At 42.2% G+C, this 26,047-nt stretch overlaps 3 protein-coding genes across 3 annotated transcripts in view; 2 read left to right on the top strand and 1 right to left on the bottom strand.

Annotated features, from left to right (window-relative positions):
- LOC121551355 (rasGAP-activating-like protein 1) overlaps window positions 1–12,560 on the bottom strand; it is a 50,940-nt gene extending 38,380 nt beyond the window's left edge. The window contains exons 1-3 of the mRNA XM_041863963.1: window positions 11,960–12,560; window positions 11,461–11,517; window positions 515–628 (exon numbers count right to left, since the gene is read on the bottom strand). Coding sequence (XP_041719897.1) covers window positions 515–628; window positions 11,461–11,517; window positions 11,960–12,057 — 269 coding nt within the window. The 5' untranslated portion in view covers window positions 12,058–12,560. The remainder of the gene's footprint in view (window positions 1–514; window positions 629–11,460; window positions 11,518–11,959) is intronic.
- Window positions 12,561–12,728: 168 nt separating this feature from the next.
- On the top strand, window positions 12,729–16,056 carry dgcr6 (DiGeorge syndrome critical region gene 6). The gene is made up of 6 exons (XM_041862672.2): window positions 12,729–13,000; window positions 13,238–13,350; window positions 13,657–13,817; window positions 13,949–14,049; window positions 14,236–14,376; window positions 15,201–16,056. Exons 2-6 carry the CDS (start codon window positions 13,241–13,243, stop codon window positions 15,279–15,281), a joined length of 594 nt encoding a protein of 197 aa, XP_041718606.1. The 5' UTR covers window positions 12,729–13,000; window positions 13,238–13,240; the 3' UTR covers window positions 15,282–16,056.
- A 2,357-nt stretch (window positions 16,057–18,413) lies between these two features.
- Window positions 18,414–25,685, top strand: LOC121550565 (cationic amino acid transporter 4-like). Its single transcript, XM_041862877.2, has 5 exons — window positions 18,414–18,595; window positions 19,678–20,745; window positions 21,035–21,753; window positions 22,463–22,571; window positions 25,017–25,685. The coding sequence occupies exons 2-5, from the start codon at window positions 19,764–19,766 to the stop codon at window positions 25,226–25,228; spliced, it is 2,022 nt and encodes a 673-aa protein (XP_041718811.1). The 5' UTR covers window positions 18,414–18,595; window positions 19,678–19,763; the 3' UTR covers window positions 25,229–25,685.
- Window positions 25,686–26,047: the final 362 nt, after the last annotated feature.

Here is a 26,047-nt window from a genome sequence, read left to right as displayed (position 1 = left end):
AACAGGAAATGTGAATTATTATGTGGATTATAATTAATTGACATTTTTGTAGGGGCTGATACATTTTTCGTTTGGGCAAATCAAGTCTGAAATTTTTAAGTGGAAATTACAAAAGAACTTAATATTCTATAGAGTTCCCTGATATAACAGCTAGAATATATTCATAGACTGACGAGATTGTTGATTAGGAGAAGAAAGAAAATACTGAGGTTATCTTTCATTTCTCAATCTGTGGTACCATCTGCGTGTTGATGTTTGTTTATTCAAAGTATGCAGTTTTTTCCAAAACACACATCCATGGCTCCTACCCCAGTCTGTCTGGCTAACAAAACTCTCAGTCACAGCCTCTGCTAAACAAGCAAACACAATCATGAAAATCTCTTACATTACAAAACTATGATCCCTTTACAGGTTATATAGATATAACCTGTTTATAGACCATTATCAACTAGTTTGTGGACAAACTACAACAATTCTCTGAATTATCTTTGACAGCTGTTGAAGACCATCTTACCCAATGGTGTCCTCATCCATGACATAGAAGGAGAGAGAGTGGAACCCCATTGGGAGGTGCAGTGTGTATTCTTCACCCCAGAAAGGGTTAAGATTCTTCCACACTGTGGCTGTCCTACAAGGAAAGGTTGCAAATAATTGTGGCAGTAACCTCAGAATGTACTGTATGGCCCTTATTTCTTATTTATAACAATATACCTTGTCGTCGTGAATGTCTGTAACAATGAAAGATGACAATTTAGAATTAAGTTTGTGTGGGGAATATTTTGATGTGTTGAAAGTAATTAAACACAGTGACAGAATAACAATGCAATAACTTCAAAAGGTAGTGTGTATAGCATAACAAAATACAAGTCTACATGCAATCATTCTTAACCTTTCCATTATGAAACATTAAACTACTGCAGATCCTCTAACCATAAACTGGAGATTGCAAACCTGCTGTCTAGACATGATACTGAGGAATGACATCTGCATCATGTCTTCTATGCCAATGGGTAGCTGGAAGGTCTATTTTCATCAGTAATGTGCATCCCTTTATTATAATGACACTCCGCTTTTCCAGACACCATTAGCCCACAGCAGGGTCAAAACACCATAATGCTGACAATGAGCCAGCCAGAGACTGATGCAGATCTCTGCAGTTAGTCAACCCTCGAACTCATCACATTATGGGAGAGCAAACAACAAAATGAAAAGACAAAACAAATGCAACTTATCAACCTCTGAAACACTTCAGTTTGTCAGGAAGTATAAACTGTGCCTTGGGATCTTGTCTGCATTCAAATACACCATGATTAGTTTGATTGGTAAAAATGTTCCCACTGTAAAGCGACAAGGCAGCTACTGGCTTTATTGGCCTTTGCACCACAGACTCAGTTCCTCATTTTATGATTGGATTCCCCCGCTGCTAAATATGCTTTTGGTTCTGCAGGTCTCCAGAGGCAACCGGCTGTTCGGTAAGCGCAGCAATGCGCACAAGCAGTATAGGATAAGTGTGAATGTTCCAAAATGCAATTAGCGGGAACACACAGTTCTAAAAAGCGCACCGCACATGCGAGCGGTTTCATGTGACAGAGATGAAAGAGGGGAGATCTAAAGATGCAACAACTAGCATGGGTTGCTAATATTACTAAGATTGTGTCTTTGGCTGCTGGACAATGAAAGAAGGTTGATTTTAAAACCAATAGAACATTATAGAAATGCTGGTTTCAATAGTATAAGGAAGTGTTTATAAAATCATTCCCTCAACATTTCTATGGTCTGATTTTGGCTAGGCTACTTTGAAACAAGATAAGACATGCCTCATAAAATGCCATAAAACATCCAGGTTTTAAACCATTAAGTTTATGGTTAAATTGTTTCAAAACGCTGACTGCCTCCACTCAGATTGCAAAGTACGTGATGTGGCTTTCTCTCGGCTCGTGACCATTTGATCTGAACGAACTGTGCCTCGAGTATGTCAACAGAATCAAGCCTTTAGACATTAATGTTAATTATCCTACATTATATTTGTCAAACATGACTGCCATTTAGTCTATATTTATGTAATTAAAAGTTTGGCTACATTTTCTGGCGCCTCCCTCATGTCAGCATCGGTGTGGACATATCACATTTCAGGCTACACTTTGAGATGTTGGCTAATTATATATGTACAGATAACTGCCAAAATAAAGGAAACACCAACATAAAGTGTCTTAATAGGGCATTGGGCCACCACGAGCCTCCAGAACAGCTTCAATGCGCCTTGGCATAGATTCTACAAGCGTCTGGAACTCTATTGGAGGGATGCAACACCATTCTTCCACAAGAAATTCTATCATTTGGTGTTTCGTTGATAATGGTGGAAAATGCGGTCTCAGGCGCCGCTCCAGAATCTCCCATAAGTGTTAAATTGGGTTGAGATCTGGTGACTGAGATACACCCTTTAAACCCCCTATGCTCCTTTGAGACCCCTCTTTCAAAGTCAATGAGATCCTTACGACATGGGGCCATTATCATGCTAAAACATGAGGTGACAGCGGCGGATGAATGGCACGACAATGGTCCTCTGGATCTCGTCATGGTATCTCTGTGCATTCAAATTGCCATCGATAAAATGCAATTGTGTTCGTTGTCCGTAGCTTATGCCTGCCCATACCGTAACCCCACCGCCACCATGGGGCACTATGTTCACAACGTTGACATCAGCAAACCACTCGCCCACACGACGCCATACACACTGTCTGCCATCTACATTAAACCAGGATTCATCAGTGAAGGGCACACTTCTCCAGCATGCCAGTGGCCATCGAAGGTGAGCATTTGCCCACTGAAGTTGGTTACGATGCCAAACAGTCTGGTCAAGACCCTGGTGAGGACGAAGAGCACGCATATGAGCTTCCCTGAGACGATTTCTGACAGTTTCTGCAGGAATTATTTGGTTGTGCAAACCCACAGTTTCATCAGCTGTCCGGGTGGCTGGTCTCAGACGATCCCGCAGGTGAAGAAGCCAGATGTGGAGGTCCTGGGCTGGCGTGGTTACACGTGGTCTGCGGTTGTGAGGCTGGTTGGATGTACTGCTAAATTCACCAAAACGACGATGGAGGCGGCTTATGGTAGAGAAATTAACATTCAATTCTCTGGCAACAGCTCTGGTGGACATTCCTGCAGTCAGCATGCCAATTGCACACTCCCTCATCTGTGGCATTGTGTTCTGTGACAAAACTGCACATTTTAGAGTTGGTTTTTATTGTCCCAAGCTCAAGGTGTACCTGTGTAATGATTATGCTGTTTAATCAGCTTCTTGATATACCACACCTGTCAAGTGTATGTATTATCTTGGCAAAATAGAAATGCTCACTAACAGGGATGTAAACTAATTTGTGCACACAATTGGAGTTAAGTAATTTTTTTGTGCATATGGAACATTTCTGGTTTCTTTTATTTCAGCTCATGAAACATAGGACCAACACTTTACATGTTGCGTTTATACACTGCTCAAAAAAATTAAAGGGAACACTAAAATAACACATCCTAGATCTGAATGAATGAAATAATCTTATTAAATACTTTTTTCTTTACATAGTTGAATGTGCTGACAACAAAATCACACAAAAATGATCAATGGAAATCAAATGTATCAACCCATGGAGGTCTGGATTTGGAGTCACCCTCAAAATTAAAGTGGAAAAACCACACTACAGGCTGATCCAACTTTGATGTAATGTCCTTAAAACAAGTCAAAATGAGGCTCAGTAGTGTGTGTGGCCTCCACGTGCCTGTATGACCTCCCTACAACGCCTGGGCATGCTCCTGATGAGGTGGCGGATGGTCTCCTGAGGGATCTCCTCCCAGACCTGGACTAAAGCATCCGCCAACTCCTGGACAGTCTGTGGTGCAACGTGGCGTTGGTGGATGGAGCGAGACATGATGTCCCAGATGTGCTCAATTGGATTCAGGTCTGGGGAACGGGCGGGCCAGTCCATAGCATCAATGCCTTCCTCTTGCAGGAACTGCTGACACACTCCAGCCACATGAGGTCTAGCGTTGTCTTGCATTAGGAGGAACCCAGGGCCAACCGGACCAGCATATGGTCTCACAAGGGGTCTGAGGATCTCATCTCGGTACCTAATGGCAGTCAGGCTACCTCTGGCGAGCACATGGAGGGCTGTGCGGCCCCCCAAAGAAATGCCACCCCACACCATGACTGACCCACCGCCAAACTGGTCATGCTGGAGGATGTTGCAGGCAGCAGAACGTTCTCCACGGCGTCTCCAGACTCTGTCATGTCTGTCACATGTGCTCAGTGTGAACCTGCTTTCATCTGTGAAGAGCACAGGGCGCCAGTGGCGAATTTGCCAATCTTGGTGTTCTCTGGCAAATGCCAAACGTCCTGCACGGTGTTGGGCTGTAAGCACAACCCCCACCTGTGGACGTCGGGCCCTCATACCACCCTCATGGAGTCTGTTTCTGACCGTTTGAGCAGACACATGCACATTTGTGGCCTGCTGGAGGTCATTTTGCAGGGCTCTGGCAGTGCTCCTCCTGCTCCTCCTTGCACAAAGGCGGAGGTAGCAGTCCTGCTGCTGGGTTGTTGCCCTCCTACGGCCTCCTCCACATCTCCTGATGTACTGACCGGTCTCCTGGTAGCGCCTCCATGCTCTGAACACTACGCTGACAGACACAGCAAACCTTCTTGCCACAGCTCGCATTGATGTGCCATCCTGGATGAGCTGCACTACCTGAGCCACTTGTGTGGGTTGTAGACTCCGTCTCATGCTACCACTAGAGTGAAAGCACCGCCAGCATTCAAAAGTGACCAAAACATCAGCCAGGAAGCATAGGAACTGAGAAGTGGTCTGTGGTCACCACCTGCAGAACCACTTCTTTATTGGGGGTGTCTTGCTAATTGCCTATAATTTCCACCTGTTGTCTATTCCATTTGCACAACAACATGTGAAATGTATTGTCAATCAGTGTTGCTTCCTAAGTGGACAGTTTGATTTCACAGAAGTGTGATTGACTTAGAGTTACATTGTGTTGTTTAAGTGTTCCCTTAATTTTTTTGAGCAGTGTATTTTTGTTCACTGCATTTCAGTAGTACTCTTATTAGCCTTTCAGATCACTGTGAATGACCTAGGTCCTAGAGTAAACACGTTGGCATATCAAAACATAAAAATATTTTCATCAAATTGTATTTATCACATGCGCCGAATAAAACAGGCTCTTAACCAACAATGCAGTTTTAAGAAAAATAAGTGTTAACTAAAAAATAGATAAGTACAAATTAAAGAGCAACAGTAAAATAACAGTAGCGAGGCTATATACAGGGGGTACCGGTACAGAGTCAATGTGCGGGGGCACAGGTTAGTTGAGGTAAATGAGGTAATATGTACATGTGGGTAGAGTTAAAGTGACTATGCATAGATAATAAACAGCGAGTAGCAGCAGCGTAAAAAAAGGTGGGGGGGACAATGCAAATAGTCCAGGTAGCCATTTGATTAGCTGTTCAGGATTCTTATGGCTTGGGGGTAGAAGCTGTTAAGAAGCCTTTTCGACCTACACATGGCACTCCGGTACCGCTTGCCGTGAGGTAGCAGAGAACAGTCTATGACTAGGGTAGCTGGAGTCTTTGGCAATTTTAAGGGCCTTCCTCTGTCACCGCCTGGTATAGAGGTGCTGGATGGCAGGAAGCTTGGCCCCAGTGATGTACTGGGCCGTACGCACTACCCTCTGTAGTGCCTTGCGGTCGGAGACCGAGCAGTTGCCATACCAGGCGGTGATGCAACCAGTCAGGATGCTCTCGATGGTGCAGCTGTAGAACTTTATGAGGATCTGAGGACCCATGACAAATCTTTTCAGTCTCCTGAGGGGGAATAGGCTTTGTCGTGCCCTCTTCTTTGTCGTTCATCTTCAGTTTTGGACGGTTGAAATTGCACTTTGGGACGGTAATGAAAAAAGTTAGTCTCGAGCCCTGGGTAGCTACAGTACATGACCAAAGGTATGTGGACACCTGCTCATCAAACATCTCATTCCAAAATCATAGGCATTAATATGGTGTTGGTCCCCCCTTTGCTGAGATAACAGCCTCCACTATTCTGGGAAGGCTTTCCACTAGATGTTGGAACGTTGCTGCGGGGACATGCTTCCATTCAGCCACAAGAGCATTAGTGATGTCAGGCACTGATATTGGGCGATTGGGTCTGGCTCACAGTCGGTGTTCCAATTCATCCCAAAGGTGTTCGATGGGGTCATAGGCAGCATTCCTCCTCCTCCAAACACGGCGAGTTGAGTTGATGCCAAAGAGCTCGATTTTGGTCTCATCTGACCACAACACTTTCACCCAGTTCTCCTCTGAATCATTCAGATGTTCATTGGCAAACTTCAGACGGCCCTGTATATGTGCTTTCTTGAGCAGGGGGACCTTGCGGGCGCTGCAGGATTTCAGTCCTTCACGGCGTAGTGTGTTACCAATTGTTTTCTTGGTGACTATGGTCCCAGCTGTCTTGAGATCATACCTCCCGTGTAGTTCTGGGCTGATTCCTCACTGTTCTCATGATCATTGCAACTCCACGAGGTGAGATCTTGCATGGAGCCCCAGGCCGAGGGAGATTGACAGTTATTTTGTGTTTCTTCCATTTGCGAATAATCGCACCAACTGTTGTCACCTTCTCACCAAGCTGCTTGATGATGGTCTTGTAGCCCATTCCAGCCTTGTGTAGGTCTACAATCTTGTCCCTGACATCCTTGGAGAGCTCTTTGTCTTGGCCATGGTGGAGAGTTTGGAATCTGATTGATTGATTGCTTCTGTGGACAGGTGTCTTTTATACAGGTAACAAGATGACATTAGGAGCACTCCCTTTAAGAGTGTGCTCCTAATCTCAGCTCGTTACCTGTACAAATGACACCTGGAAGCCAGAAATCATTCTGATTGAGAAGGGGTCAAATACTTATTTCCCTCATTAAAATGCATATCAATTTATAGCATTTTTGACACGCGTTTTTCTGGATTTTGTTGTTGTTATTCTGTCTCTCACTGTTCAAATAAACCTACCATTAAAATTATAGACAGAATTTCTTTGTTAGTGGGCAAACGTACAAAATCAGCAGGGGATCAAATACTTTTTTCCCCTCACTGTGTGTATATATATATATATATACACACACACATACATACATACATACATACATACACACAGTGGGGGGAAAAAGTATTTAGTCAGCCACCAATTGTGCAAGTTCTCCCACTTAAAAAGATGAGAGAGGCCTGTAATTTTCATCATAGGTACACGTCAACTATGACAGACAAAATGAGGAAAAAAAATCCAGAAAATCACATTGTAGGATTTTTAATGAATTTATTTGCAAATTATGGTGGAAAATAAGTATTTGGTCAATAGAAGTTTCTCAATACTTTGTTATATACCCTTTGCTGGCAATGACACAGGTCAAACGTTTTCTGTAAGTCTTCAAAAGGTTTTCACACACTGTTGCTGGTATTTTGGCCCATTCCTCCATGCAGATCTCCTCTAGAGCAGTGATGTTTTGGGGCTGTCGCTGGGCAACACGGACTTTCAACTCCCTCCAAAGATTTTCTATGGGGTTGAGATCTGGAGACTGGCTAGGCCACTCCAGGACCTTGAAATGTTTGGGATCATTGTAATGCTGAAAGACCCAGCCACGTTTAATCTTCAATGCCCTTGCTGATGGAAGGAGGTTTTCACTCAAAATCTCACGATACATGGCCCCATTCATTCTTTCCTTTACACAGATCAGTCGTCCTGGTCCCTTTGCAGAAAAACAGCCCCAAAGCATGATGTTTCCACCCCCATGCTTCACAGTAGGTATGGTGTTCTTTGGATGCAACTCAGCATTCTTTGTCCTCCAAACACGATCGAGTTGAGTTTTAACCAAAAAGTTCTATTTTGGTTTCATCTGACCATATGACATTCTCCCAATCCTCTTCTGGATCATCCAAATGCACTCTAGCAAACTTCAGACGGGCCTGGACATGTACTGGCTTAAGCAGGGGGGACACGTCTGGCACTGCAGGATTTGAGTCCCTGGCGGCGTAGTGTGTTACTGATGGTAGGCTTTGTTACTTTGGTCCCAGCTCTCTGCAGGTCATTCACTAGGTCCCCCCGTGTGGTTCTGGGATTTTTGCTCACCGTTCTTGTGATCATTTTGACCCCACGGGGTGAGATCTTGCGTGGAGCCCCAGATCGAGGGAGATTATCAGTGGTCTTGTATGTCTTCCATTTCCTAATAACTGCTCCCACAGTTGATTTCTTCAAACCAAGCTGCTTACCTATTGCAGATTCAGTCTTCCCAGCCTGGTGCAGGTCTACAATTTTGTTTCTGGTGTCCTTTGACAGCTCTTTGGTCTTGGCCATAGTGGAGTTTGGAGTGTGACTGTTTGAGGTTGTGGACAGGTGTCTTTTATACTGATAACAAGTTCAAACAGGTGCCATTAATACAGGTAATGAGTGGAGGACAGAGGAGCCTCTTAAAGAAGAAGTTACAGGTCTGTGAGAGCCAAAAATATTGCTTGTTTGTAGGTGACCAAATACTTATTTTCCACCATAATTTGCAAATAAATTCATTAAAATCCTACAATGTGATTTTCTGAAAAAAAAAATCTCAATTTGTCTGTCATAGTTGACGTGTACCTATGATGAAAATTACAGGCCTCTCTCATCTTTTTAAGTGGGAGAACTTGCACAATTGGTGGCTGACTAAATACTTTTTTTCCCCACTGTACACTACCGTTCAAAAGTTTGGGTTCACTTAGAAATGTCCTTGTTTTCGAAAGAAAAGCAATTTTTTTGTCCATTAAAATAACATAAAATTGATCAGAAATACAGTGTAGACATTGTTAATGTTGTAAATGGCCATTGTAGCTGGAAACGGCTGATTTTTAATGGAATATCTACATAGGCGTACAGAGGCCCATTATCAGCAACCATCAGTCCTGTGTTCCAATGGCACGTTGTGTTTGCTAAATAATTTACATTGAAAAATAGTATGTTTTGAATCCGGCGTCGTTTTGCGTATCAGTTCATAAACCATGTGCCATGGTAACGGTACGTCAAAAATCTCTTCACAACTATTTTGCAATCTATATGGGACGGCTGTCAATCCTTTGGTCCTTAAATGAAACTGGTATACTTTTTTATTTATCACAATTTTCTTTAACCAATTATTGTCTTTAATGCAGGGCCGACAGACAAGTTCCTTACTTTTTCCACCTTCCACTTTCCTTATCCATTTTTGCATAATGTTTCAATTGGTATGCTATCCAACCCTGGAGTTTTCCCAGACTTAAAGTCTTTAATTTTATCCAGAAGTTCCTCCTCTGTAATTTCGGCTTCACATGAGTCTTTCTGTACGGCTATTAATTTTACATTATCAATAGAAAAAAATCAATATAATTAGCTTCGGTTAGAGGAGATGGAGGCGACTGAAACGAAAACATATGCTTAAAGTACTTTGCTTCCTCCTTCAAAATATAATTTGGTGAATCATGGGTGACTCCGTCATTTGTAACCAGTTTCAGTCAATTATTTTTGGTAGAATTTCAATGTTGAAGATTTAAAAAGAATTTGGTGCATTTTTCCCCATATTCCATCCAGTTTGCTTTGTTTTTTATAATTTATTACACTTGATATTTCTTGAATAAGTCCCTCCATTTCTTTTTGTTTTTCCTCTAACTTATTCTGAGCGTCTATGTTACAGTTTTTATTGGCTTATATGCATATAGGCCTACTGTAGCTCTGATTGGCTATGGGGCACCGGTCTGCGTAGACTCCAGTCCTGGGCAAAACATGTTTTTATTAGATGTATTTACTGCATTATTAATTGTCCAAATGCACTGCTGTCTTCCCACTCTATATGGCTACAGAATTTTCACAAATGCCTTAGCACATCATTCCCAAACATTCTATGAATTTATGAAAATTTGAAAATGACCATATCTAAGTGCTCACTTGTCAGAAAATGTAAAACATGGTGTCATATTCTTCCTGGTGGTTTATATGAACAGATTTTAATACAATTTCATGTTGCTAAAATGATGTCAGTTCCACTTTAATGGAGGTGCCAATGCCAAAGAGGTGCAGGATATAAGATTTTTGGGGGGAGTGCAGAGGACTGTAAGTAAATGTTAGCTTAATAACATGAATTAGATTCTGCTTTTATTAGCTAAATTATGTATTTACTGTCTGGCAATAGGTATAGCTAGCTAGCTAACTACACTGTACAATTCAATAGACTGGTACTACGTAGTCAGCTAGCTAGATATACCTATAAATAGTAAATAATTTCGCTAATAAAAGCAGAATCTAATTCATGTTAATAAGTTAACCCCATCATTGTTAAGGCTAGCCATTTTTGTCATATGATATTGGTATTTGGTCATAAGATTATGGCAAGGTTCAAAGACAGGCAATAGAGAGAGAGAGCAAGAGAGCACTGCCCATGTTGAGGCAAGGAGAGGACGAACAAGTCATCAGGTGAGAATTTGAGTTGTGTAACCAAGTAAGACGTTTCTGGACTCAGATTGCCTCGACTCCTTTAAAGTTAATTGGGTATATGAAATGTGTTATTGAAGACCATGTACTGGCCAAGCGTGGTGAAGGGTACACAAATAGAATAATGGGTTTTGACTTTTAAATGTAGTTAAAGAAGGGTTGTGGCTGTACTTTCTGAAGAGTTTAGAATAAGAACACAGTTTAAAGTAATATAGAAAAATATTGGTGTTTCAGTTGTGATTGGGGTATATTGACCAAATGATCAGGACATTTTTTGATGTATTTTCCCTTCAATATTCACCATAAACAACCATTTCAAAGCTTTTTTATATATATATATACCACCGGGGGGACCTTGGACACCCTAGAGGGGTGAACTGACACCGGAAACCATTGACCCTGACCCCCCAATATCAAACACAAACTTACACCCTTGCTTGTGTTGACACACACACAGCCAAAAACAGAGCAATGCACTGCCTGAACCATGGTTACCTGCTGGTTTTAAAGGCAAGCCCTGGATCAGGTTCTCAAGTGCTTGGGGGTGGGGCTCAAGCTAAGAACACCACAGTCCTGGTCAGTAATCACACACCTAGCCTACTGTACCACACCCCTAACCTGCTTGCCTATATAAAACATAGCAGGGGACCCACTCTCTCATCATACATTCTGTTCTCATCCAGTTCTGAATTCAACGTGTGCGAGGGTAATCAGAGGTTTTGTATAGTTTAGAGTAAGGACAACATGATAGGATACAACAGTTAACTGATCAATATTTTTGCATTTACAGTAGTCCCCTTATGTACATCAGTTATGTTCTTGGCAGCAGCATGCCACTTGCTGTCACATGAAATTCTAAAGTAAACGTATAGCCCACTTAAAATAGTCAAATTAAGTAGCAAATAAAACAAGAACGCATAGGACTTGATGGACTCACCTGGCCACAACTTCATTGTCAACTTTTACAATGCAGTATGGGTCACTGGTCCCAGAGCTTGAGAGATACAAACATTAAAATAATAATAATAATATTATATATAATATATAAATTGAATTAAGATAGCAGCCCACTGTGCACAGAGGTCAATTCAACGTCTATTCCACATTGGTTCAGCGTAATTTAATTGAAATTACGTGGAAACAACGTTGATTCAACCAGTGTGTGCCCAGTTGGAGAGGAAACCTACAGACATCTCTTCACTTCTATTTGCTTAAGACCTTATTGATAGACATTTCTTAGAGTACACCAGTCAAGTCTACTTGTAGACTAATTTTTTACATACTATAATCTTTCAATAAGTGCTATAAAACAAAGGTATTATTGACTTCAAACAAGTGTACGTCCTATAAGTGTACTTCACACAACGAGAAACCTATAAATAAGCAAATATGAGTAATTGCTGCCTGTTGCATAATTACAATTACGACATACTCACACGTCTTTGGCTGGTAGGCTCCTGCCCTCTACAATACGGAAATATAGGGATGTGTTTTTGGCCATTTCTGACAGAGTGGTTTTGCCACTTGTTTTCATCTGCCAATTCGCGATCCTTACAACGGTGCTCCCTATGGTGCTCCCCTCCTCAGCAAGTGTGTTCTCTTCATTTGTGGCACCTTTGGCGCGTGACGGCGCGTCGTGCACATGTTAATCAATGATGTATCGTTTGCAATGTACAGGTTTAGTATATATATAGAATTAACAGCCACGTTGCAAATTTATGATAAGCGTAGGGTCAATGTATGCAAACGAACAATGTTGTTAAATGTTTGGGTGGAAACGACCACATTTTTTATATATGTAAAGTATCGTGCCAATAACCAAATATATATTTTCTGACTGCCATTTACTTTCCTCATGTGGGTCCTTTGAAGAAAATAATTATCCCATGCGTTATTTTCGAATTTCCAGATAAAATTTGTAGCCACCTATTTTCATCCAAAAATGCAGATCATAGTAGCTACTTAAAAAAACGATACATCTTTAGGCTTCATTGACGTCTCATTAACCTGCACGACTTGCCGAAATGGCACACATTACATGGTCAACTACAGCTGGAAACCCAATCATCCTCAAGTCATCAGCGATGCTCAGCTGCTCACCTGTTGCGGCTTCACCTCACTCGATTGACAGACAGTGTGCGGCGCACGCCATCTAGCGGACGAATTACCTCGTGCAAGTTCTCGCGCCCCCACACTCGCTTTTGTTTGTGTAAAATAATATTGAAATATTGAAATTGAACTTATCTTTGCTAATATAATAAATACCAAGAATAATAACAACAATTCCATTAAATAAAAATCCTAGCAAAACTATGAATTACAAACAGGCATCTTATAGACAACAAACCCTTTGTTAGGGTCCTTCCACAGAGCATCAGCCGCTTGATAGCTTCAGCTACAGTAGAAATGCACAGTACTTTGTGTATACTACCTTTTGATGAACTTCTAAAGAAAAATAACTGTAGCTAGGTTACTTGGTAAGTATGTGGTTCATCTAAGCTTTTACGGTAAATGGTTTGATAATAACCAATGCTATAGCTCAGAGTGAAGCTAGCTAGCTAGCATGATGGATTGCTAACCCTTATTCATGACTCCAATTCCTTTGGGCTCCCTTGGGTTTTCGAAAGCTAGCTCGGGGCTAGCTAACAACATCATCCTTCTGGTGTAATATTATGGATTTTGGTGATTGATATGATTATTTGACTTCACTTTAGAAAATGGAGGGTTATCCTGCGGTCTACGAAGAGCAGACCGATTCTACAAAACAGCAAGAAAGACATTACTACTTACTTTCAGAACTACAAACCCTTGTCAAAGATTTGCCCAGGTAACCAGCCCAACCAAGCACCATGGGAGAATCTCAATTGCATTTACTTTATTCCTCGCGTCCATCTAAAAGGTGAGGAATCAAGTAAATGCAATTGAGATTCTCAACATAACGTTATCTTATATGCACTCATGGTCCCTAGTTATCTACAGTTGTTGGATGTCAGAGGCATGTCAGAATTTCAGGTAGTTCAGGTAGTCCTTGTTATGGTCTGTTTGGTTCCTAGTGAATACACCCCAGGTGTTACAGAAACTAGACTTGACCTCCAGGCACAAATCTGTTTAACTATTTCTCCCACATGTCCAGCTCCTTTCAGCAGCGCCTGTCCTACACCACACTGAGTGACCTGGCTCAGGCACTCATAGACGGAACAGTGTATGATATAGTACAGGGACTCCTGGACATCCAGCACCTGACTGAGAGGAATCTGTACAACCAGAGACAAAAGCTGCACTGTGAACATCGAGGTGTGTCTCTCTTTAGGTTTCAAATGTTCTCTGTCTTATTAAAAAAAAAACATTTGAGTGTATGTTGGTGTGCCAGGGATCTGAGGTCATTCACCATTACAATGTCTCAATATTCTCTTCCTCATGCCCAGCACTCAAGCAGGATTTGGTTCGTAAGCATAAAGAAGCCCTACAGGTTTGCAAGTCCCACAACCTTGCAGTTATGAAAACCAATCAACAAGGAGAAACAGAGGTATGGAATTGACAAAGCATCATGCCATTATTAAAATTCAGTTTTTCTCTGACTGCACACTATTTTGTTTGATGTGCAGTTAAATTAGTTTTACACATGTTATCCAAACATCCCTCCATCTATATCACAGCCACATCGTTAATTTCTATTGATCATGTCTGAGGACATTATGATTGTCTCTATCAGGCTCTGGAGAGTCGAGTGAGAGAGGAGCAAAGGATGATGGATGAGAAGATTGTGGTGGAGATGGACCAAAAGGTGATAGACCAGCAGAACACCTTGGAGATGGCTGGAGTCCCAGGGTTCTACATAACCACCAATCCCCAGGTGAATCAAAACTTTAAATGTACATTCTAGTGCATATGGCAGATACATGAAACATAATGGTTAAATGTCATTGTGTGCCTCTACATAAGCCCCTACTCATAACCAGATGTCTATTCTATCAAATAATATGGTCGATTTTACTTTGTGTCACCATTCTAATGTTGACGTAATCCTGATTATTTAGATAAATGTATTGCCTTGAATTCTAGAGAAATTATTTGTTCTGCAGTTTGAAGTGTTGAAAGCTAAGTACACTGCCATTGGGGTCAGGGGGTGAAACACAGATTGCAGTGCAGAAACATTTCCAGTAGATGGTGGTAGAGGCTCTCTCGTTCCACCATTGTAACAGACCTGCTACGCTGCAGGCGTAGCCAAAGCACCCCATTATTGTGTGGTTTTAGCTGCTTTACTGGAAGCATATCCTGGAGGCAGTGCAAGCAGAGCCCCAGCCACTTTAAAGGGATACTGTGAGATTCCGGCAATTAAGCCGTTTTTCTACTTCCTACTGTACCTGTAGACTTCCAGTAATTGCGCCAACGCTAATTAGCATTGGCTTGCGAAACTACCTCTAACTTCCTTCATACTGCACACAGAGACATAAAAATGGTACCCACAAGTTAATCTGACTTAATTGCCAGAATCTCGCAGTATCCATTTAAAGTGATTTTGGGCGAGAGCTGCTTATCAAATTCTTGTTTTTGCGGGACTGCACTGCTCATGTGGCCAGTGTAGCAGGCTTCGTTGACAGCAAAAGTTGCATGTCCAGTGTAGTAGTAGGTCTGTAATGACTCGGGAGGTTTCATGTTCCCTTCTTGTCATTTCAGGAGCTGACGATGCAGATGAACCTGCTGGAACTGATCCTTAAACTTCAACAGAAAGAATCACAGTCAGGAGTTCTGTCCTGAGAGACAGACAGACCGCCAGGGTCTGATTGTGTTAAAGCACTGGACACTAAAGAGCATATCCAAGAGTGGATTGACACTTCAAAGAGCATCCTGTCCTTTTGTTAGTGAGCACTTGAGCAGGGCTCAGGATTCACGTTCACTTCCAAAATGTTCAGGTTCATGTCCTCAGGAGCTGTATGTGTTCCTTAAATGCACATGGAAACCAAGAAGTTGTATTGCTTTGTGATTCTATGTAGAAATCACTGGTTCTGGATGGCAATGGGGCTGTGATGAGAGTGCAGGAATTTGAAAAATCACTGAAAGCTGTACATACGTTTCTATTTGTGTTGCCACTCACTCACACAGATGAAACATGGAAATAATTAATATTATTCATCCAAGTTGTCATGTTCATGATGATATTAAATTATTATTTTTCATTCATGTTAATCAGCATTACATGTTTACCATGATTTTGGCCACTGTAAAATGTGTTCATGAAATAGTCAATTTACTTTGATTATTGAGACTCATGTTTCATTATTAGTCTAGTCAGTGACAATAGGGTCAACCTACATTGGTTAAAATATATTAAAATTGACTAGTACTATACAAACTTAGAGGACTTGAATATAATTTGCATTCTGATACTATAGCATCCAGTTATTTGTTACTATGGTAGATGAATACTTCTGACAGCTTCAAACTTTACTTTAAGCCTATACACTTGTGGGAATTGGCAATATGGATAGAGCTAAATTGAAATGTTTCTTACAGAATAAATATGAAAAGCATATCCAAAACCATGGTAGCAATTACAATTGAAGAGTTTGGAGATTATGGGAAAATGATTAGACTAAAGGTGAGGACACAATAGTTCACCTGACACAAGACTGAATTCAAACATTACACTCTTGATTTTATGTGCATTTTACAATTTCTGTACTTTTCACTGTATTTGTTCATAACGAAATCTTAAAATACGCAGGATACATTCAATAACAAGAATATTCATGGTAAAATGTGGGGTTGGTGCAACATAAGACACGAAAATGACAAGGGTTTGAGTGAGAGGTCTAACTGGTGTCTCCCAAGTTGCAACAGATCTCTCCAAAGTGTTCACAGTTCCTAAGTCATTTCAATGCACCTTTATGACTCAAAGAATAATCTTAAACTATAAGGTGCTTTTTTGAGCTCTCTTAGGTGTGCCATTGAGGAACTACTAGAGCAAGCACACTAGTATTTGTTTTGTTTGGAACACAGCCCTGCATCCCAGCCATCACATAATAACTGTTGTTTACACAATCCAAAAACGGTCCATTAAAAATCGCAATCTGGGTCAGGTGGACATCAATTTGAAAGCTTGTTCTATTGCCAACATGATTAGCAAAATGATAAAATCCGATTTTACAATGTTAGGCTTTCACAAGGCAATTCAAAGAAGCAGATAGTAATTTTGGTGCGCATAGAATGGATTCGTGAGTGCATTTAGGTGCGTGTTCCGCGGCCAATTTTCTTCACAATAGACAAACAAAAGCTCATTCTGTTCAGAACAACCCAGAGTATGATGCCATGTCATCTTGTAATGTCATCCACACACAATACCCCATAATGTCAAAGTGAAATGTTTTTAGTCATTTTTACAAATTAATAAATAATGAAAAGCTGAAATGTCAATTCAACAACAAAGACCAGGGAGGTTTTCCAATGTCTCGCAAAGAAGGGCACCTATTGGTAGATGGGTAAAAATAAAAAAGCAGACATTGAATATCCCTTTGAGCATGGTGAAGTTATTAATTACACTTTGGATGGTTTGTCAATACACCCAGTCACTACAAAGATACAGGCGTCCTTCCAAATTCAGTTGACGGAGAGAAAGGAAACCGCTCAGGGATTGCGCCATAAAGCCAATTGTGCTTTTAAACCAGTTATGGAGTTAAATGGCTGTGAAAGTAGAAAACTGAGGATGGATCAACAACATTGAAGTTACTCCACAATACTAACCTAAATGACAGAGTGAAAAGAAGGAAGCTTGTACAGAATAAAAATATGCATCATGTTATGGGTATGCTTGTCATCGGCAAGGGAGGTTTTTTGGATGAAGAAAATAAATAGATTCAAGCACAGGCAAAGTCCTAATATGCAAGGCCAAATATACAGTGGAGTTACTTCCCAAGATCACATTGAATTTCCTGAGTGGCCTAGTTACAGTTTTGACTTAAATCGGCTTGAAAATCTATGGCTGCCTAGCAATAATTATAACCAACTTCACAGAGATTGAATTATTTAAAAAGGAATAAGGACAAGTATTGTACAACCCAGAAAGACTCAGTAAGACGCAGAAAGTAAACGCTGCCAAAGGTGATTCTAACATGTATTGACTCAGGGAGTTGAATACTTATCTAATCAAAATATATTAGTGTTTCATTTCAATTAAGACTTTTTCTTCCACTTTGACATTACAGAGCATTTTGTGTAGATCGTTGACAAAAAATGACAATTAAATCAATTTTAATCCCACTTTGTAACACAACATGTGGAAAATATGTGGAAAAAGTCAAAGGGTGTGAATACTTTCTGAAGGCATTGTATGACAACAATCCATGCTTTGGTTGAGTTTCCCTGGGACTGTATCCACATGCTAATGTTTTAGCATTTGTGGCACAAATCCAATTAAAGTAATTTGACCGATATTAGCGTTTTTCAGCATCATGTTCAAAACATATATAAGTGACTTTGTAGAGCTTCACAATCAATTTTAGATACTTTCGGATTATGCTAATATCTGTCCCATGATTTAAATGGGATTTATACCATTGTGCTAAAACGTTAGCATGTGAAAACAGTGCCAGGGAAACTAAACCAAAGGATGGATTGTTATCATACCTTGTCCATACACTGCTTGCAAGGTAAGGAAACCAATGTGTAATTTAGGTGATCTATTCCTTTAAACACTGTCTGTCCACAGGCCTTGTAGGTGCATTCCTCTTCCCAGGCATTACTGACTTATTCCAGATCTTATAACTTGTGGATAGGTATGTTAACTTTCGGCTAACCACATCATTATGTTCTAACAATCTGTCAGTAGGTGATACAGTCGATGACAAGGCACGAAACCATTGGTTGATGCATGCAATGTCTGAGAAGGGAATGCGACCCTTGTCTGATGGCTGATCCCATCGTCATCAGATGAAGAATAAACCCGTACTGTGCCTTTAAGAATCGAGAGCTCAGCTCACTATCCTGGTTCTCCACCTCCCTCCCTGTTGTTGCGCTTCAAGGGATATCAACCAGGCGTGAGTTAGGCTACTGATAAGCGATATTCATCTTTCAAGGTAAACCAATAAATTAATTTGTTACCATATTAGAGCATTTTATATTACACTCTATATGCAGAAAAGCAGTAATGGTTGTGTTTCTCACCTGGCTTTTGCTATAGGCAACCTATTCAACCACCTTGTTTGTGCCATAATAAAACAATATAAAACGTAACATTTCATAGAATAGTCAGCAATCGCTTTATTGAAATACCTTATCGTTTGTCATTAATAAGATTTGCATGAGTTTCCATTTTCTTTTACATTATTAATGTGGCTTTTGTAAAAACGACGCACATAAAGCTATTCATTCTCGCCTTGACCTTACAATTATTACACACGAATCACCCGGTTATTATAGAGGACGGATGTATGGGTCGGTGTTTATTTCTAGGGAATAAAAGCGTTACGTAATGTATTTCTAGCATTGAGGCAGAACTCCGCCGCCCGCAGTCGTCGGAAACGGTGCATCAAAAAAGTCGGATACGGATATTTCTAAATGTATTCTATCACATAAAGCGTCCATTGATGATTGATTTTGGTACAACAGCGTTAAACCTAGACAAACAGTTGTGTATGAATATGGTTAGGCTACTTTTATTGTATTTACTGATATAGGACGCTTTCAGTGTCATTACAGGAAGCTGAATATAATAGCCAACAGGCCTACCATCGTTAGGCCTATTGGACTTCCAGTGACTATAAGACGTGTCAAACATCCAGAGCAGATCAAACACAGAACTCTTTAGTATGGGCAGTTATTAATCAGTCATAGACAGAGAGATCACATTTGTTAAATTGCATACTTTATAGCTTTATTTATAGGTTTTACATTACTCAGATAGGCCCAACAGACATTTATTAAGCTACCCCACATAAGGCAAATATGAAAAATCTGCAATTCTGAAAATGTAGTTTTCCATTTTAGTTTCCACCTTTGATAAGGGCAGACATCAGGCAGCAGTGTGGATAGGTGATCGATGGATGAGTCACTCAGAGAAAGGTTGAGTTGCTTTTGTCTACCTGCTCTGAAGTCCCAGAGTCAATGATGGCTGCTTTGTCCCTGCATGATGGCATGCATGTGTGTTTTTGTCTCTCAGGTTAGTCGATCAGGAGAAGAATGGATCCAGTTTGAGCATCTTGACTGATAAGACCCTGTCCAGTTGCTGAGGGTGATCCTGTAACCATGGCGACCTGCGGGCGTGGCTGTGTCCCGGCAGTGCGTTTCTGCCAGAGGCTGAACCGACTGAAGACCCTGGATGATGACTTGATGGTGACGTCAATGAAGCGCTGCCTGACCATGGTGGACCTGGCCCTGCTGGGTGTTGGGGGCATGGTGGGCTCTGGCCTCTACGTCCTGACTGGCACTGTGGCCAAGGACACCGCCGGACCTGCCGTGGTCCTCTCCTTCCTCATAGCAGGCATCGCCTCCCTGATGGCCGCCCTCTGCTATGCAGAGTTCGGAGCTCGCGTTCCCAGAACGGGCTCGGCCTACATGTTCACCTATGTTTCTTGTGGAGAGATCTGGGCCTTTCTCATTGGCTGGAACGTAGTGTTGGAGTACATGATTGGTGGGGCTGCTGTGGCGCGGGCGTGGAGTGGTTACTTGGACTCCATGTTTAACCACACCATCCAGAACTACACAGAGAACCACATAATGAAGTGGAATGTTCCCTATATCGCCCACTACCCTGACCTGCTGGCCGCCGGGATTCTAGTTGTTGCCACCATCTTCATAACCTTCGGAGTGCGAGTCTCCTCTTGGCTCAACCACATCTTCTCCGCCGTTAGCCTGCTTGTCATACTCTTCATCTTGGTGTTTGGCTTCATGCTGGCCGACCCAGTCAACTGGAGCCAGAAGGAAGGAGGTTTTGCACCGTTCGGTGTCAATGGGGTGATGGCGGGCACAGCCACCTGCTTTTACGCATTTGTTGGCTTCGATGTGATTGCAGCTTCCAGCGAGGAGGCAAAGAACCCCCAGCGAGCCATTCCCATGGCCACAGCCATTTCCCTGGGCATGGCAGCCACAGCCTATATCCTGGTCTCCATTGTCCTCACTCTCATGGTGCCTTGGCACTCGCTTGACCCCAACTCAGCCCTGTCTGATGCCTTCTTCCGCCGAGGCTACAGCTGGGCTGGCTACATTGTGGCAATAGGGTCCATCTGTGGTAAGTGTCTCTTGAAAGACTGTTGCCACACCAATGTTAGCCTCGCAAGCCGCCTGATATCGCAAGCTTACATTAATGGTTTGCTACCACGGAATCATGATAGCACAGCGGTAATCAGTCTGGTAATTACGAGGCTACACCAATGTATCATGTCATTAATTTTATTTTGGTTAGTTGATGATATAAGTGATTGAAGGGCAAATGTGTATGACTTTTATTTATTTTGACTTCATACAGTAGCGGTCTTGCACTGATAATAATGTGACTCTCTGTCCATCCCCTCTTCCAGCCATGAACACAGTGCTCCTCAGCAACCTCTTCTCCCTCCCTCGGATTGTTTACGCTATGGCGGAAGATGGCCTCTTCTTCTCCTTCTTCGCCAAGGTCAACCCTGTCACCAAGGTCCCTATGAATGCCATCTTGGTATTTGGCCTCCTCATGGCCATCATGGCCCTCATCTTTGACCTGGAGGCCCTGGTCCAGTTCCTGTCCATCGGCACCCTCCTGGCCTACACCTTTGTGGCAGCCAGTGTCATCGTGCTGCGCTTCCAGCCTGAGAAGGAGAAGACCAGTTCCAAGGCTAACTCCACCACCTCCCCCAACCCCAACTCTAACCCTGAGCCCTCGCCTGAAGCCTCAGAGTCTCAGATCATATCTCAGGACAGCGGGGAGCTGAAGGAGTACGAATCCTTCTCAGACAAGTTGCAGCTGGTGGAGATGCAGAAGACCAGGGAACGGAGTGCCCCAGGGGTGTTGAAGGCCCGCTGGGAGCCCTACCTGGGCAGGGTGCTGGGGGACTTTGAGCCGGGGGAGGTGGTGGCCTTCTCTGTGCTGGCGGTGATGGTGAGCTCTGTGTCCCTCTGTGCCGTGTTTGTGTTTGGGAGTAACCAGCTCCAGCTGCCTACGTGGAGCTTCGCCCTGCTAATAGTGGTGTTTGGCTCAACCTTCCTCCTCAGCCTGGTCGTCATATATGCCCATGAACCTCATATCAACACCAAAACCTTCCAGGTGAGCCAAACAGATTCTCACTTTTGCATTTTATGTCTGCTCATATGCCCAAAGTTTACATGCAAAGCAGTTCACAACTTTGTTGACTTTCCCTGAGTGTAAGCCCACTCATAAAGTTAGGGAAGCAGAACTAAACCCTCTCCTTAGAGTTATTAGCTGTATAATGTTGTCTGCCTTTTATATTTCACTAAGTCCTTATGTAGCTATGATAAACTGATACTACTCTTTATGAGTTTTAGGTCTCTCACAGACTAATTGTAGCTGTTGATACACCTCAGGTGAGATAAACTCTGCTCAGTCTGATTAGAGCCCAGACTGACTAGAGCCCAGAAGACAGGGACTCAGGGAGCCACATTATCAGCCAGCTCTTAGACTGAGTCCCAGCAGACACTCACTCTCCTCATATAAAAGAAAAGCTGTTTCTGTGACTCATATCTGAGAGGCAGACATTTCTGTGAGCTCAAGCAGGACCCACGTTCCCCCTGGCACCAACCCATTATGACATTTTGTCACGAAGACCTATTAATTCTGCTGAATTATATTAAGTGAACCAAGCTCTATTAATCTTTTAGTCAAGACTAGTGGTCTTTTTGGCTCTCCAGCTTCCTTTTTGTCAATGACAAACACTTATCGAATTGAGGAAGGCTATGATTATTTGACACATTTTAATGTATGTCAGAATGGTTGTTTGCTATTGTAATTTTTCTAGGTACCCTTGGTCCCATTCATTCCCGCTGCAAGCATCCTCATGAATGTGTTCCTAATGCTGAAGCTCAGCCCTATGACCTGGATCCGCTTTACTGTATGGGTGACTGCAGGTAAGATTACGTCCGCTAATGGCACAAATATGTGTTGTGTAAAGACCATGTGCTATGTAGCACAGACGGGCCTTGTAAGCCAAACATCATGTCAGGCAGAACTGAAATGGTTGCATTCAGTGGTTGAAATACTGTGCCTTTTAACCTAAATGATCGACAAATATTGATTGATGATAAATAGCAGGATACGAAACAGGGTTTTATACCTACAGGGTTTTGTACATAGTACATGTTTGTATTAAAACATTTGCAGATTCAGGGCCTCCCGAGTGGCACAGCGGTCACTACAGACCTGGGTTCGATCCCTGGCTGTATCAAAAAGGGGGTAAAGAAAAATACATCTGCAGGTTTCTTGAGGGTAAACCCACCAAGTAAACCTATGGCAGGACAGTTTGTTTTCTAGCCAGCACCTGCTGCAGTGAGAAGGTATTAATTGGCTGTAGAGGTTGCTGTCATCAAAGAGGATCATCAAGGAAATATGAGTGGCTATATGGGCTCAGAGATCTTCTGGACCATGTAAACCATTTAAACACACCTGTCTGCCTACAGAGAGTTAACTGGCTTCACAGGGAATATTGGACATGACAGGGGCTTGGGCTAAGCCATGTCTAAGTAATCATTTCCCTGGTGAAAGTTATGTGACTATAACACACAGCTGGGATGGGCCAAGATGTATCTATAGGCTGTGGTGACTGTTGACCACCACCATATTCCTGCTATAGCTGTATGTTCTCAACAGTGTTGCACATACAGTATGATAACAATAACAACATGTCTGTGTGATTCTGATTATGTAAGCATACAGTGGGGGAAAAAAAGTATTTAGTCAGCCACCAATTGTGCAAGTTCTCCCACTTAAAAAGATGAGAGAGGCCTTTAATTTTCATCATAGGTACACGTCAACTATGACAGACAAATTGAGAAAAAGAAATCCAGAAAATCACATTGTAGGATTTTTAATGAATTTATTTGCAAATTATGGTGGAAAATAAGTATTTGGTCACCTACAAACAAGCAAGATTTCTGGCTCTCACAGACCTGTAACTTCTTCTTTAAGAGGCTCCTCTGTCCTCCACTCGTTACCTGTATTAATGGCACCTGTTTGAACTTGTTATCAGTATAAAAGACACCTGTCCACAACCTCAAACAGTCACACTCCAAACTCCACTATGGCCAAGACCAAAGAGCTGTCAAAGGACACCAGAAACAAAATTGTAGACCTGCACCAGGCTGGGAAGACTGCATCTGCAATAGGTAAGCAGCTTGGTTTGAAGAAATCAACTGTGGGAGCAATTATTAGGAAATGGAAGACATACAAGACCACTGATAATCTCCCTCGATCTGGGGCTCCACGCAAGATCTCACCCCGTGGGGTCAAAATGATCACAAGAACTGTGTGCAAAAATCCCAGAACCACACGGGGGGACCTAGTGAATGACCTGCAGCGAGCTGGGACCAAAGTAACAAAGCCTACCATCAGTAACACACTACGCCGCCAGGGACTCAAATCCTGCAGTGCCAGACGTGTCCCCCTGCTTAAGCCAGTACATGTCCAGGCCCGTCTGAAGATTGCTAGAGTGCATTTGGATGATCCAGAAGAGGATTGGGAGAATGTCATATGGTCAGATGAAACCAAAATATAACTTTTTGGTTAAAACTCAACTCGTCGTGTTTGGAGGACAAAGAATGCTTAGTTGCATCCAAAGAACACCATACCTACTGTGAAGCATGGGGGTGGAAACATCATGCTTTGGGGCTGTTTTTCTGCAAAGGGACCAGGACGACTGATCCGTGTAAAGGAAAGAATGAATGGGGCCATGTATCATGAGATTTTGAGTGAAAACCTCCTTCCATCAGCAAGGGCATTGAAGATGAAACGTGGCTGGGTCTTTCAGCATGACAATGATCCCAAACACACCGCCCGGGCAACGAAGGAGTGGCTTCGTAAGAAGCATTTCAAGGTCCTGGAGTGGCCTAGCCAGTCTCCAGATCTCAACCCCATAGAAAATCTTTGGAGGGAGTTGAAAGTCCGTGTTGCCCAGCGACAGCCCCAAAACATCACTGCTCTAGAGGAGACCTGCATGGAGGAATGGGCCAAAATACCAGCAACAGTGTGTGAAAACCTTGTGAAGACTTACAGAAAACGTTTGACCTGTGTCATTGCCAACAAAGGGTATATAACAAAGTATTGAGAAACTTTTGTTATTGACCAAATACTTATTTTCCACCATAATTTGCAAATAAATTCATAAAAAATCCTACAATGTGATTTTCTGGATTTTCTTTTCTCATTTTGTCTGTCATAGTTGACGTGTACCTATGATGAAAATTACAGGCCTCTCTCATCTTTTTAAGTGGGAGAACTTGCACAATTGGTGGCTGACTAAATACTTTTTTCCCCCACTGTATGTTTGAGACCTAACAGTATGTGTTGCACCTCTCCAGGTCTGCTGGTGTATTTTGGCTATGGGATCTGGCACAGTAAGGAGGGCCTGAGGGAGCTGCAGCCCAAGGATATGGCTGCCAGGTATGTGGTGCTCCCCAGTGGCAGCCTGGTAGAGACAGTCCAGTCTGTGCAGCCGAACGGACAGCGGGACGCCAGCACCCTACACACCACCCCCTCCCCGTCTGCTGAAGAGCAGCAGGCAAAGAGATGATGTGTAGGAAGGTAGCCATTCTTATTCAAGTGGGCCATTATCGTCTATCTGCTCCTGCTCCTGCTCCTGCTCGTATACTTTTACTGCTTTCATTACCTCACTCTCTTCTCTTCTCACCCCTCCCTCATGTGACTGGCCTAATACAGTTAGTGTGTAACCGCACAAGGCTCTGTTTCTCTGCATTAGTAAACACACATCACACGATGGGACTCACTCTCATTATGAAACATATTTATATCTGTTAATATGGGAACATACCTTTATAGCTATCCAGCATTGTTTAGGATATTATTTACCGGTATTTCAATTAACCAGCACAGGTGTTTTTTCCTTGTTAGTATTGCTCTCAACTTTAACGTCCCTTTGTCACTCACAATTGAATGTTTTTGGAAGATGGAAAGTGCTTATGATCATGGCATACATTGAGTCATGATTAATAAAAAATTAATTTGCTGCACTTTTTGTTTTGCAAGCACAGGAATGAATGGACCTTTGTACACATACCCATGTACAAACAAATATTCTAATTTTCGCTTTGTCTAAGATCCTATTTTCCCTAACTCTAACCCTTACCCTAACCTTAACCCCAAAACCTAACCTTAACCCTAACCCTGGCTCCTACCCTTAAACTAACCCTAGCTCCTAAACCTAATTCTAACCCTAACACTAATTCTAACCTTAACCCTAAACCCACTAGAAATCGCATTTGACTTTGTGGTTACTAACAAAATGTCCCCAGTTGGTAAAATGTCTGTTTGTTTACTATTCTTATGGGGACTTCTGGTCCCCACAAGTATAGTTAAAGACGTCCACACACAC

The sequence above is a fragment of the Coregonus clupeaformis genome, chromosome 18, assembly GCF_020615455.1.
Source record: "Coregonus clupeaformis isolate EN_2021a chromosome 18, ASM2061545v1, whole genome shotgun sequence".
NCBI classification, from domain to species: Eukaryota; Metazoa; Chordata; class Actinopteri; order Salmoniformes; family Salmonidae; genus Coregonus; species Coregonus clupeaformis.
Note: the sequence above shows the minus strand (reverse complement) of the source record. Positions and strands in the feature narration are given on the sequence as shown.

Excerpts from the sequence above, each read along its gene's own strand:
- LOC121550565 (XM_041862877.2), top strand. The coding sequence starts at position 19,764 with ATGGCGACCTGCGGGCGTGGCTGTGTCCCGGCAGTGCGTTTCTGCCAG. Across the intron at positions 20,746-21,034 it reads GGCAATAGGGTCCATCTGTG|CCATGAACACAGTGCTCCTC; the intron begins GTAAGTGTCTCT and ends CCCCTCTTCCAG. Across the intron at positions 21,754-22,462 it reads TCAACACCAAAACCTTCCAG|GTACCCTTGGTCCCATTCAT; the intron begins GTGAGCCAAACA and ends TAATTTTTCTAG.
- dgcr6 (XM_041862672.2), top strand. The coding sequence starts at position 13,241 with ATGGAGGGTTATCCTGCGGTCTACGAAGAGCAGACCGATTCTACAAAA. Across the intron at positions 13,818-13,948 it reads GCTGCACTGTGAACATCGAG|CACTCAAGCAGGATTTGGTT; the intron begins GTGTGTCTCTCT and ends CCTCATGCCCAG. Across the intron at positions 14,050-14,235 it reads ATCAACAAGGAGAAACAGAG|GCTCTGGAGAGTCGAGTGAG; the intron begins GTATGGAATTGA and ends TGTCTCTATCAG.